A 13,409-nucleotide genomic window follows, 5' to 3' on the forward strand; every position below is an offset into this window, starting at 1 on the left:
ACAGAGGCCACAAGTGCACAAGTGGGACGGCGTTTACCTGAGCACCACCGGCCAACACACACTTCGACTCCCAAGTCTGTCCTGGGGTGCCTGCCGCTTGCCTGCCCTGGTGGGCATAGCTTCACCGAGGACAGGGGCTGGCTCAGCAACAGGATTGGTGTGCGGGTGTGGCCAGATGTGTCATGGGCACTGTGGTCGGGGCCCTTCTTGTAAAAACGCCGATATGACATCCCCATGACAACGTGAGGCCTAGCCTGCCACATCCTGTGCCCTTGACTGGCTGTAGCCCTCCGTGTCCCCGCCGCTGGCCAGATCTGCATCATGTCTCCCACGCTGCCCGTTCTGCTCTGCCTCGGTGAGTGCCAGCCCTGGAGGAAGGCGGCGCGGGTCGGGGTCCCAGGCGGGGGGTGAGCAACGTGTCTTACTGTTGCTGCCTCCCAGAGCTGTGTCTGAGCCAGATGGTCATCACCCCGAAGCGTGAGTCCTTCCTGTATAACCTGGGCTAACCCTGTGGGGACCAGGGTGGGGCACTGGGTGGGACAGGTTGCTCCTGGAACCCCAGCCTCCAATTCCTTTCCAGAGAACCTGGCTCGGCCCATCATCTGGGCTGAGCCCGCGGTCCTGATTCCTAACGGACAGCCAGTGGCCATCTTTTGCCAGGGTGCCCCCGGGGCCATGGAGTGCCAGCTATCCCTCGAAGGGAGCATGTCTGCCCTGGGGAAAGCAGAACTGCCCCAGGGCAAGAGAAAAGTCAAGTTTCTCCTGGAGGCTGTGACCTCACGCACCGCTGGGCGGTACAGCTGCTCCTGCCGCTATGGGGCACTCTGGTCAGAACCCAGCAAGCCCCTGGACCTCATGGTCACAGGTAGGGACCCTGTGCACCCCAGCTGGGCAGGGCTGTCCCTGGCATAACGCTCAACAAGGGTGGTCTCCAGGCCGCCCATCCAAGCAGAGGACAGGCTCTGGAATCACCTAGAACAGGTGAGGAGCTGCAGCAGGGGGCTCCCAGGCCCGGGGAGGGCAGTGCCGGGGAGGCACCACAGCACTGCCTGCAGCAGAGGCCCTCGTCTCCAAGCCGGAGGGGACCTGTCCGCAGGGCTTGGAGAGCAATACGGGCAGCACCAGCATTCTGAGTTCATCCCGTGTGGTTTGCCGGAGACAAGCCTGCAGCCTCTGGGGAGGGAGAGCTGTGCACATGGCGGAAGAGTGGGGAATGTGGGGAGGTGGGACACCCCAAGGCGGCTGCTGAGGTCTCCCTGACCTGCTACCAGAACCTTCTCTCTCACAGGACTATATGACACACCCTCCCTCTTGGTTCTGCCGGCACCTGTGGTGGCCTCCGGGGAGAACGTGACCTTCAGCTGCCGAATGGCCACAGGCACGGGCACCTTCCTCCTGCTCCGGGAGGGGCGGCCCGGCCACACTCAGGCCAGACCCAGGACTGCACAGGCCGAGTTCCCACTGGGCCCTGTGACCACAGCGCACAGAGGGAAATACAGGTGTTATGGCTCCTATAACGAGCACGTGTGGTCCTTCCCCAGTGAGCCCGTGACGCTCCTGGTCACAGGTGAGGACCCCACCCCAGGCTTCCAGGTCTCCCTGTGTGGGAGTCGAGAAGGGACACATCCACCCCCGAGGGCCAGGGAAGGACCAGGAGAAACCCCCAAGTCCAACATTTTCCTCTTGGTCACCATCCACAGGAGATGTGGGAGACAGCAGCCTGGAACCCTTGGGCCCCCCCAGCACCCCAGGTGAGCACCTTTTCGTCCCTGGGGAGAGCCTGAGGCCTGGCCACCCATGGGGGTTGGGGGAAGGGTCGGCACTGCCCCCTCGCTGCGGCATCTCCATACCACGTGGCCTCTGCCTGGTCAGGGTGGAGGGCAGGACCCAGCAGGGGTGTGGCCTCTCTTTCATGTCTGTTTATTTTCTACGTGTGTGCCCATGTGGAGGATGCCTGCCGCTTTGAGTTTTGTAAGGCTCCGGGGTGTTGTGTATGGCTTGTCTTCACACCCCAGTCTCCCCACAGCCACTTCCCAGTAGAGGGAATTTCTCGGGAAAGGAATCCGGTGTCCCCAACATAGGGCTGCTGTGCACCTGCTCAGGAAATAAACACCCTCTCAGAAAAAAAAAAAAAAAAAACTGAGCCTGTGGGCTTCATGCCAGCCACTGAAGCTGGACGGAGCCATTGGCCAGGGCAGGCGGGGGTGGAGACCTTGACGAGCCAGCAGGTGCCTGGGCACGCCTACAGGCGGGGTGGCCAATAGCATCTCACTTTCCCTTCTCCCCTGTCCTGCTTGCCAGCAGCCTCCGGGGAGCCCAGCCTTGGAACCATGAGGCAGGAACTCCCGCAAGGTGAGCCAATGACTCGGACGCCAAAGGAGTGGGGCCGGGAGGGCTGGTCTGGGAAGAGATGACAGCCTGTGGTGTTCTGGCATGCTATGGCAGCTGCTCTGCTTCCATGCCAGGCCCGGCTGTCTGGGACCACACCACCCACAACCTCCTCCGGCTCGGCATGGCTGTCCTGATCCTGGTGGCCATGACATGGCTCGTGGCTGAAGACTGGCGCAGCAGGCGGAGGGCACAGGGGAGTGTGGGGCACAGGCGAAGCCTGGGACATCACTGATGCCCAGGGCAGGGGTGGTGGGGGTGTGGGGCAGGCGCACTGCAGGTGAGGAGGGAGACATGGGGTCAGACCAGTGCACTTGACAGTGGTCCTCAACCTTGGGCTGCAGGCCTGAGCAATCCAGAGGAGCTGATTGAGTGGCAGCAGCGAGGTGGGCAGATTCGGGATGGGGTCTGGGGGAGGTGACAGCGGGGCGGGGCACAGGGGAGGCCTGCCGAGTTGAAGGTGCTAGCGGAGTAAACGGGGTGATGGAAGCACAGAGTCCCAAAACCCTGAATACAGAATCTCGTGTTCTCCTCTGCCACCATGTGTCTCCAGATCCCGTCCAGCGTCTAGACCCGAGGGCAGGCAAGCCCCTGGGGTGGCAGTGTCGGCCACCGCACACGTCCAGATGTCAGATTCTGTGCCAGTTCTGCTGACATGCCCGACCAGCAGTGGCGTTTGAGGGTCCTCCCAGAGGGAATTCTCTCCCTCCTCGGCCTGGGGCAGGGGATGGCAACTGGTGACTCGGATCTCCCAACAAGCAGATAAAAATGAGTGACAGCTGCGAGGACACAGAACTGAGTGGGAACGCGGGCCGTTTCTAGGTGTCAGAGTGCGCAGCGTGGAGCCAGGACAGCCTAGTGACATGACCAAAGCTGACTGGCGTAGCTGCCACCTCGTAGACTCACCCTCCTTGCCAGTAACTCACCCACCTGCACACCTGAGCGTGTGTGCCCACCAGCCCCAACCCTGGCGTCCATCTGTGTCCAGGAGGGCAGAGGGAGACAGTTCTCACACAGAAAAAGGTGTGAGTGACCGTGCACGACCTGAACAGCCCACAGGCAAAACAGGAAGGGCCAGAGGTGTCAGCTAGCGGGAAGGAGGCAACACACCCCTGCTCTGCCCGGGCAGCGGGTCAGGCCCCGGGCAGCGGGTCAGGCCCCGGGCTGTGGGTCAGGCCCTGGGCAGCGGGTCAGGCCCCAGACAGGTCAGGCCCTGGGCAACAGGTCTGGCTCCAGGCTGAGGGTCAGAGCTGCAGCAATAGCTCTAGACACTAAATGTGTCTCTGCAGGTACGTGGACTGGTAAGGGGTGGACAGTAAACTGCCTTCCGGGCAGGTGTGGCTCGCCCTGTTGGCATGGAGGCCTACAGCCCTAAGTCTGAGTGAGGCCAGGTGAGGCGGTGCCGCCTTTCATGTCCCTGAGGAGGGGGTGAGACGGCCACTGTGGGCCTGCGGAATCCCTGGCATGCATGGCCACCCTCAGATCTGCCCAGCACCCTCGTGCCTTTGGAAGGTGTGGGTGCCAAGCGTCTAAGTTACAGTTCAACAATGAACAGCATGAGAAGCAAAACCCGCACATTGTACGGAGCCTCCTCTGCACACCCGAGCTCTGTCCAAGCCACGCGGAGCCTCCCGCGGTGCAAACGCCAATGCCAACCACCCACCCAGTGCTCAACTTAGGAGACTAACAACACAGGTCAGGCTTGACTTCCGGCCTCTGGCTCCTGGGACAAAGCAACTTCCACCGAGCTCTGTGATTGGCTCGTGGGACCCAGGCGGAGGCAGGACTTCCTGTTGGGGGCGGAAGGAGCCCTCTGCGTTAACAAGGGGTGGTCTCGGTCGGAGGCCCAGGCCTTGCTGACGTCACGGGGTGGCTTTGGGGGTTCGGGGCTGAACCCTGACACGCGCCTCCTCCGGCCACAGCAGCAGGTAGGATGCCGGGCTGTGATGGCAGGCAGGCCCATACCCGGCCTGCAGGGTCCCTGCTGTCACCCCACTTACACCCCAGGACCCCCTGACGGACCTGGGGTGCAGACCTGGGGTCCCCGGGCCGGCCCCCTGGCCTCGGGTTCTCAGGGTTGGGGGACATGGTTGGGAGGTCAAGGCAGCTGCTGCCAGGCTCTGCCCACCACATCTGCGTGGCTGTCCTGAGGTGATTTTTTTTTTTTTACATTTACATTTTTATTGGAAAGGCAGATTTACACAGAGGAGAGACACGAGAAAGATCTTCCATCCTTTGATTCACTCCCCAAGCGGCCGCAACGGCCAGAGCTGAGCCGATCCGAAGCCAGGAGCCAGGGGCCTCTTCCAGGTCTCCCACACAGGTGCAGGGTCCCAAGGCTTTGGGCCATCCTCCACTGCTTTCCCAGGCCACACGCAGGGAGCTGCATGGAAGTGGGGCTGCCCGGATCCCTGGCGCAGTCCAGGGTTTGGCCACTGAGCCATCGTGCCGGGCCCTGGAGGTGCTTCCCAAAGCCTGGAGGTCGCGGCGGGATGCGGGTGACAGCTTGCCCGACTCGCATCCTTAGCCTGGACCTCCCAGCCGACCCCACGAGGGCACAGAGGCCGGGCTTCAGTGGGTTGCCTGTGGCTCACCGTGTGACCAGCCTGAGGACCCTTCAGTTCAGACTTCAGAAGGCAGTAGGTAAGTCAGGCGTCGGGAACAGAGAAGGAATTCCTGAAGAATAAAAAGCCAGGTAACAAATCCGAGGAATGGAGACCACTGCACGCACAGAGGGTGCCAACAGCAAAGCACCCAGACAACGGCAGCTCTCGGACCGACTCTGTCTTGCTGCTGGTTTTAAAACAGGTTTTGTCGGATTGAGGCTGTGCCATGCATGCCCACTTTTGCTTTGCTTTTCTTGTTTATTTTCCGTATCTGGTGACACAGCTGCCCGATTCGGGCTCCTGCGGGCGCGTCTGGGCCTGGCGCCGGTCAGCGCCCACCCGCGCCTTCCTGTGGGCTCACCCCCAGGCCGCGGTTGGCTTCCTGTAGCAGCCAGGGGGGCGGCAGATCCCCAGTGGCACCGCCCAACCCTGGCAGCGATAGCAGAACAGCCCATAGGGCAGCGATGGGGCCAGCCGTGTTCCAGAAAGCGTTCCTTACAGACACTGCCTCGGAGCGCCCTGCATCCGTCACCTCCTAGTGCGGGGATCCACTCCAGCAGCCCTGATGGACCCCACCTCCAAACCCTGCCCTTCTAGAACTTGCACTGAAGTTGCAACTTGCTCCCCTGAGTGTGAACAGTTCTGTGCCAGAGCTTGTGGTCAGGGTGTGAGAGAGCGGCACACCCAAGGGAAAGCGGGGGTCCTGGCTGGGGTCCCAGTGCCCTGCCCCTCTACTCTGAGGCGAGTGGGAGGGGGTGGGGGCCTGTGGGAGCAGGGGGGCATGGGGACTTCAAGGGAGCAGGGAGTACCTGGGGGCAGGGAGAGCGGAGTGGGGGGACATGGGGCCTGACAGTAGCCAGGGGGATGAGGGGCATGGGGCCTCAGGAGAGTAGGGGGTCATGGGGCCTGAGGGGAGTGGGGGTCCTGGAAGAGCAGGGGGCATGGGGGAAGCGGGGAAGGGCAAGGGGCCTGGGAGGCAGGGGCTGCAGGGAGTCCAAGGAGGGGGTGGGCATGAGGCTTCGGTGGAGCTGTGAATGTGTCTTCCACTGATGTGGTGGGAGACGGGAGAGAGCCCTGGGGCTGGACCACTGCAAGGACAGGTGGGAGGTCCTTCCCTGACCCCGCACCTCACCACAGCATCGCACTACCCCCTGATGGGCCGTGTGCACGGCAAGATGCCATGAGGAGACATTGCATAGGAAATGGCGTGTCTGTGGTTCCTCCCGGATGGGGCCCTCATCCCTGGCTCAGACCTCTGCCATCTGGATCCCGTGGTGCCACCTTCGCATAGGGATTAACCTGTTCATTGGGCAGGCCCAGAAGATGCCTGTGAGAGATGGACAGCCCTGCTTAGCTAGGAAAACAGGGAAAGCCACTGCTGACCCGGTGACTGCCCCGAGCAGGGTGGGAGGGTGAACACACCCCCCCCATGAAGGCGGGGACTCCAGCTCCCAGGAAGGAATGGCTGGTGATGCCCGCCCCACCCCGCCCCTGGGCCCCAGTCAGATTTACCCTGGGTGTGTGGGAGGGTGACAGCTCAGGTCTCCAGTCACAGGCAAGGGTCAGAGCTTGGAGACCGAGGGAGCCGGCCTCCAGAGCAAGGCGGGTCCCACGTGTGAATGCCCTGTGTGCCTGTGTAGGGTGACGCCTGCACCCCTGTCCACATGGAACACAGCATGCCTTGGGAGTTGGGTGTCCTTGAGCCCGTGGCACTGAGCATTGAGTCAGCATGCTTCCTTCTTTCCCCGTGTTCCACCAAGGACACCCCAGTGCTCCTTGGTCAGCATCAGGTCAGGAAAGGTATACCTCCTCTGGCCCCTTAACTGCTGCTCTGCCAGCTTCTCGCCCATCAGAGGTGAACGCCACCTGCCCCCCTGTCATCTCCCCATCCACCTGCCCCCTGTCATCTCCCCCATCCACCTGCCCCCCGTCATCTCCCCTGTCCACCTGCCCCCCTGTCATCTCCCCCTGTCCACCTGCCCCCCTGTCATCTTCCCCGTCCACCTGCCCCCCTGTCATCTCCCCCGTCCACCTGCCCCCCTGTCATCTCCCCCGTCCACCTGCCCCCCTGTCATCTCCCCCGTCCACCTGCCCCCCTGTCATCTCCCCCCGTCCACCTGCCCCCCCGTCATGTACCCCCGTCCACCTGCCCCCCTGTCATGTACCCCCGTCCACCTGCTCCCCTCTCTCTGCCAGCTTCTCGCCCATCGGAGGTGGGCGCCACCTGCTTCTTTCACCTTCAGACAAAAACAGAGAACAGTTCCTCCCTCCCACGTGCTACTTACATCCGTGACAAGGAACCATGTGTTCCAGAGGGTGTGGAAAAAATTCAAAGAGAAGTTTCCTAGGGCCGGCGCCACTAGCTGGGTAAGCTGCCTGGGCACCGGCAGCCTGTTTGGGCACCAGTTCAAGTCCTGGCTGTTCCACTTCCAGCCCAGTTGTGCACAGGTGGAGAGGGATAACCCAGGTCCTTAGGCCCCTGAGTCCGTGTGGGGGCCCGGAGGAAGCTCCTGGCTTCGCACCAACCCTGCTCCGGCTGTTGCAGCTGTTTAGGCAGTAAAGCGACGAGAGAAATCTTCCATCAGCCCCCAGTTGGCCTCATCAGCCAGAGCTGGGCCAGGTCCCGCTCGTGGGCCATCAGCAGGGGGCTGGATCAGAAGTAGAGCAGTCGGGACTTGAACTGGTGTCCATACAGAATGCCAGGATCACAGGCAGAGGCTTAACCCAATAGGCCATGGCACCAGCCCCAAATAAATATTTTTTTAAGATTTATTATTATTATTATTGGAAAGGCAGATATACAGAGAGAAGATACAGAGAGAAAGATCTTCTTTCCGCTGGTTTACTCCCCAAGTGGCCACACAGCCGGAGCTGAGCCGATCCAAAGCCAGGAGCCCGGAGCTGGATGGAAAGTGGAACGAGCAGGACACAAACCGGCATCCATACGGGATGCTGGTGCCTGCAGGTAGAGGATTAGTCAGCTGAGCCATCGCACTGGCTCCAGGTAACACCACTGCTGACCTAACTCGTGAGCTTAGGGAAGTGGCGGAAGGAGACACATCAAGTCCTTGGCCCTGCTGTCCACGTGGCAGACCCAGATGAAATTCCAGGTTCTGGCTGGCCCACCCCTGGCCATCGCAGCCATCTGAGGAGGGAACCAGCACCCTGAGGGCTGCTTCCTCTCTCTCTGATAAACACAAAGAAAGAAACCTCCAACGAATGAAGACATAACAACAACCGCACTCCTGGAGTAGGGGTCAGGGGTGGGACCCAGGGTAGCCTGGGTCGTGACAGGCAGAGGTCCCGCTGCGCACATGATGAGTTGTGGAGCTCGGTAGCACCGCCTCATGGCCACCGTCGGCATGCTGGACAGTGCCCTGAGGCAACACGGGCACGAGGGGCTGTCGGGCTGCGGCCCATCCTCGGCCCCAGCCTCCTGCTGCCCCTCGCCCTCCGGAGCCAGCACCCAGAAGCTCACAGCTGTTGGCGATTGTCAAGGCCGGTTTCCCAAATGCTCCCGCTTGGTCAGCGTGCCTGGGGATCCCTGACCCCTCCCTTTGTCAGCCAAAGCTACTTCCTAACCTCAGGTCTAGACCAGGTCCGGTGACAGCCACTGCGCGCCCCCTGACACACACACCCATGGCTGTTGAGTACCAGGGCCCGCAGGAGCTGCAAGTGTGCAATGCTGGATCTCAAAGCCTCAATATGCAACGGGATGAGCCACCCCAGTCGGTCTTTAATTAGAAAGAAGTTGGAACTGGAGTGGCACAGCAGGCTGATCCTCCACCCTGTGGCATCGTCATTCCATGTGGGCACCAGTTCAGGTCCCAGCTGCTCCACTTCTCATCCAGCTCCCTGCCTGTGGCCTGGGAAAGCAGTCAAGGACGGCCCAAAGCCTTGGGACCCTGCGCCTGCGTGGGAGACCTGAAGGAGGCTCCTGAGTCCTGGCAGTGGGAGACCTGGAGGAGGCTCCTGACTCCTGGCAGTGGGAGACCTGGAGGAGGCTCCTGACTCCTGGCAGTGGGAGACCTGGAGGAGGCTCCTGAGTCCTGGCAGTGGGAGACCTGGAGGAGGCTCCTGACTCCTGGCTGTGAATTGGCTCAACCCCGGCTGTTGCAGCCAGGTGCATACCAGCAGATGGAAGTTCATTCTCTTTGTCTGTCCTTCTCTCTGTAAATCTGACTTTCCAATAATAATAAACACTTAAAAAACAAACTAGAAAAGGACCGAGTGCATGACCCAGCTGTGCCACCTCTGGGAGTGAGTGTGTGTTCAGTAACATTTTGGATTCATCAGGTTGGATTCACGCTGAAGAAGCCTTCTGTGGCTCTCAAGTGTAGATCCTTTACCAAGCTCAGCGAGTATGACCCGAGGATGACCCTGGCCTGGGGCCCGCTTCCTGGCCGGCTGACAGGCAGTGCACCAGTCGGGAAGCAGAGACCGTGCAGACATGCGCACTTGGGTCGCACACCCAGCATGTTCCCAAACTCCCCCTGCCAGGGCGGGGGAACCAGGTTGGTTCTTAGTCATCTTGGAGCTAATGTGTCAGTTCTGGGATAGAAGGTTCATGGGGGAAAATTTTAAAACTATCCATGCATTCTTTTGCATATCCTTTTTGAAGGCCCCTCCTGCATCAGCAAAGCTTTTCATTCCCTTTTGCACGAACATTCCACAGTGCCCTCCTGTTAATCATGAAAGGTGGTCGAAATCTCTTGGGTCCAGCAAGCAGAACACAGCTCCCAGTCGTTAGCAGGTCGCTTGGCCGCCATCACCGTCAGCTGGGGGCTCTGGCAAGTCGCCGGGGCTGGGCAGGCCCCATTCGATGGAGAGCTCAGGCAATCCAGCCCTCCGCAATGAGGCTCGGGTAGGCGAGCCTGAGACGCAGCTGAGAGAGGCAGAGAAGCGAGAGCCACCTGGGTGCAAGATGTTCTTGGCCGGGGTCAGGCCCCAAGGACCAATCACAGGGCGCCTACAGGAGGAGGAGGCATTTTAAGGATGTGGCCGGCACCTGCGGTGCTGAGTCGGAGTGTGGTCGAGGCGCCTGCTTGCGACTTGGTGGGCCTCCTTCCACCATCACCTCCATGGTAAGGTGTTGCCTGCTTTCCAAGGAGCGTTGGGACAGCGCTCCCTGTGGGATTCCTGGGGTCCTAGCCAACCTCTGCTTTGTGTAAAGTGTGGAGCCGGCTTTAGGGGGCTGGGGGCCTGTGACCAGCGCAAAGGCCACAGCACCTTGTGTCGGGAGACGCAGGGTCAGACGGTGTGGGCTTCTGGTTTGAGTCCCTTTCTGGTCTTCGGAGGCATCCGGGGCTGTCTGGGAGACTCTCAAAGGGCCTGTGCAGACTGTTCCAGGAGAAGGGCTACAGAGATGTTGAGAGGTTTCTTTGCACCCAACTCGACCCGTAACGCGTGTTGCCTGTGGCTTTTGGAAGTTCCCTCACAGGCCTGGTGCTGCAGCCGTGTGTGCTGGGCGGGCAAGGCCGTGGTTTGTCAATCTTACAAACGGAAAGCGTTTGGTTTCATTCCTGGAGGTGATGCAGCGTCTTAGGGTTCCGCATCCGAGGTGGGCTCCCTGCAGGCACCTGTGTCCCTTCTCCATAGTCAGAGCCGCGCACCCGCGTTCTGAGGCCACACTCAGCGGCCCCGGCCCACCCCGGGCCGCAGCCACGGGTGCTGCTGATCACCTGGAATACGTAAACCTCAGCATTGACTAGATTAAACTTGTTCTCATGAAGCTCTTGGGGTGCCCCTGCACCTGTCGGCTGGGAGACTCAGTCGCCCACTTCCGCACACAGTCTAGTCCCGGTCATGACCACGGTCTGTGCTGTCGCTGTGCGCGCGTGTTGGACACAGTCCTGGCCACCTTCGGGCAGGCTGGCCAGCTGCTTCGCCTTTAAACTACATTCTCTGTTGGAAAATGTGGAGCCGGGCCTTGGTTTTCTGTGCCGTTCCGCTGCTAGGTCTGCTGCTGGCTTGTCTTGGGTTTGACTTTGCGAATACCTGCTTGGTGTTTTTGTTGTTGTTGTTTTAACCGTTAAGCTCCTTGTGTTTGTTCCATGCGGTGTCTTCCTGGTCTCTCTGGTTCAACATCCCTAACATGCATTTCATCTCGGCTGTGTTGGGCCTTGCAGGGTCCAGTAGGATGTTGGTTATACAAAACCCCCCCAATCTATCAGCAAGATACCTTCTCGGATCTTCCCCAACAGGCTCCCATGCTGTAACAGACCCTTCTACCTGTGTCCTCGCCCAGATAAAAATACACAGAATTGAACACAGGGAAGGAGACACCTTTAATCACTCTCCCACTGCAGAGTGAAATACAGACCCCCCGAGGAGCAGGGTCCTTGTGAAGGCTAATAGCTTTGACCTGTTGGTTCGCTGTTCCCAGATGCCTCAACAGCCGGGACTGGATCAAGCCAAAGCTAGAAACTCAGAACTCACCTGGCTCTCCCGCCGCCAGGGTGGCAGGTCAACCACCATCAGCTGCGGCCCTGGGTGCCTGCTAGCAGGAAACGGGGCAGCCGGGGCTAGAACCCCTTGCCATGGGATCTGAGCGCCCTCAGGTGGCGACGTTAAGCCACTGCACCAAGCTCCCTTTCCCCAGATTCTGTTCCTCAGTTACTGTTCAATTGTCTTTTCTCTCACATTGACACCTGGGGGTAATCTTAATGCTCTCACTTAAGTCAGTGAGCAGAGGGATTGAAATCGGGGGTCCTGGGGGCCAGACTAGGGGTGCTGATGGGGGCTTCCCTTCACAGCTATGGGGCGTTTGGCACTGGCCTAGCCTCCTCAGGGTCTCCCAGACCAGGCGTGGCATTGCCCGTCACCCCTGAGAGGGGAATGGGAGGGCATCGTGCCAGCTGGTGACCCGCAGCCCAGAACCTGACTCCCAGCACAGCTGTGGCTCCTGGCTCAGCTGCCGCCTCGTGGGCACCCTGGGGAGGCAGCAGGTTCTGGCTCCGGTCTTGATTTCTAGTGCCTGCCGGGAAGGCCCAGTGGGGGCCAGGCACTAACCGCGAGATGGGAGGGCGGGGGTCCCTCACAGGCACAGAACAAGTTAGTAAGGGGAGGGAGACGGAATGTGGGCACGTCTGTTTCTGATCCTTCATTTCCTGTTATATTTTGGGGGGTCCTGGGCACCCTGTGCTTGAGGCTCAGCAGCTCCTCCCCCCCTCGCCAGAGTTCCCATGACAACCGGTGAGGCTGTGCACCCCCCCACACTCGGACACACGTCAGGACCGGTGGCCTTCACCTGTTGGCCGGTTCTTATGTCTGCTATGGGCAGTGTTGTCGATGACGTTGCCTTGGCTGTGGGCTGCGGGTTCTGGCGTGTCCTGGATGCTTGCCCTTCCTCAGACACCCGGCTGGCCAGCACTTCCTCCCTCACAGGCCACGGCCTCGTCGCGCTGACAGGCTCCCGTGCCAGGCGGAAGCCTCTTGATGTTAGGCGCCTGTGGGTGTGTCTCAATATGACAGCCATTCTGCCTGTGGGGGCTTCTAGAATCTCATGGCCTGGGTCCACCATTGAGTCTAACGAGGTGTGAGATGGAGGCCGGGGTCCGCCTCTCTGGCACGTGGACGGGCTGGTCCCTCGATGGTTGGTTAAGAGGCTGTTCTGGCCCTCGGTGTAGGCTCCAGCTCGCTGGCTGACTCGGTTTCCCACTCGAGGCTGGGGTAGGTAGTCAGTCCCAACAGGCTGCAGTTGTTGCATCTGAAGTGGGGCTCCGCACCCCCAGCCTCGGGGGTTTGGGTGGCCTGTTGGGCTCCCCTCGCTCTGCTCTTGGACCGGGTCCCAGCCTCGGGCGGCTGCCCTTGTCTCATGGGAATCCTGCTGACTGGCTCCACGTGGGTCCCCCACACACCGTGGTATCTGAGTGCGTGTTAGCCAGCAGGCTCTTAGCCCCCACAGCAAAGGCCCCCGTGCCCGGCCTGGCGCTTCCCCACTGCCCTGTCACCGCTGCTGGTCATGCCTTTGCCCCTGTGCCCGGCCTGGTGCCTCCCCGCTGCCCTGTCACCGCTGCTGGTCTTGCCTTTGCCCCCGTGCCCGGCCTGGTGCCTCCCCGCTGCCCTGTCACTGCTGCTGGTTGTGCCTTTGCCCCCGTGCCCGGCCTGGTGCCTCCCCGCTGCCCTGTCACCGTTGCCGGTCATGCCTTTGCCCCCGTGCCCGGCCTGGTGCCTCCCCGCTGCCCTGTCACTGCTGCTGGTTGTGCCTTTGCCCTTGGCCTTGCCATCAGCACCACTGAGCCTCCCCCACTCGGACACACGTCAGGACCGGTGGCTTTCAGCAGCTCCTTGGGGTGACGCCCCCACACCCCACGCTTCCTGAGCAGATCTGAGTCCTATGTGAATTTCACCCTTGCTAGAGCATGTGTCCTTAAAAGGGTGCAGTGGGGTGGGAGATCTGCTCAGCACTGGCTC

The 13,409-nt window shown here is 60.9% G+C and overlaps 2 protein-coding genes across 3 annotated transcripts in view; one reads left to right on the plus strand and one right to left on the minus strand.

Annotated features, from left to right (window-relative positions):
• The window catches only part of LOC121155054 (leukocyte immunoglobulin-like receptor subfamily B member 3), a 163,604-nt gene that overhangs the window by 119,512 nt on the left and 30,683 nt on the right, over window positions 1-13,409 (minus strand). The window lies entirely within an intron of this gene.
• LOC121154946 (natural cytotoxicity triggering receptor 1-like) lies at window positions 81-2,643 on the plus strand. 2 transcript variants are annotated; one of them, XM_040978111.1, is made up of 7 exons: window positions 81-355; window positions 442-477; window positions 581-865; window positions 1,289-1,567; window positions 1,701-1,751; window positions 2,302-2,352; window positions 2,466-2,643. In XM_040978111.1, exons 1-7 carry the CDS (start codon window positions 322-324, stop codon window positions 2,621-2,623), a joined length of 894 nt encoding a protein of 297 aa, XP_040834045.1. In that variant the 5' UTR covers window positions 81-321; the 3' UTR covers window positions 2,624-2,643. The 2 variants fall into 2 exon arrangements, with proteins under 2 accessions (XP_040834045.1, XP_040834046.1); XM_040978112.1 differs by having other exon boundaries at window positions 2,305-2,352.

Source organism: Ochotona curzoniae, unplaced genomic scaffold (genome assembly GCF_017591425.1).
Source record: "Ochotona curzoniae isolate NIBS_2020 unplaced genomic scaffold, NIBS_Ocur_1.0 contig_2861, whole genome shotgun sequence".
Taxonomy (NCBI): Eukaryota; Metazoa; Chordata; class Mammalia; order Lagomorpha; family Ochotonidae; genus Ochotona; species Ochotona curzoniae.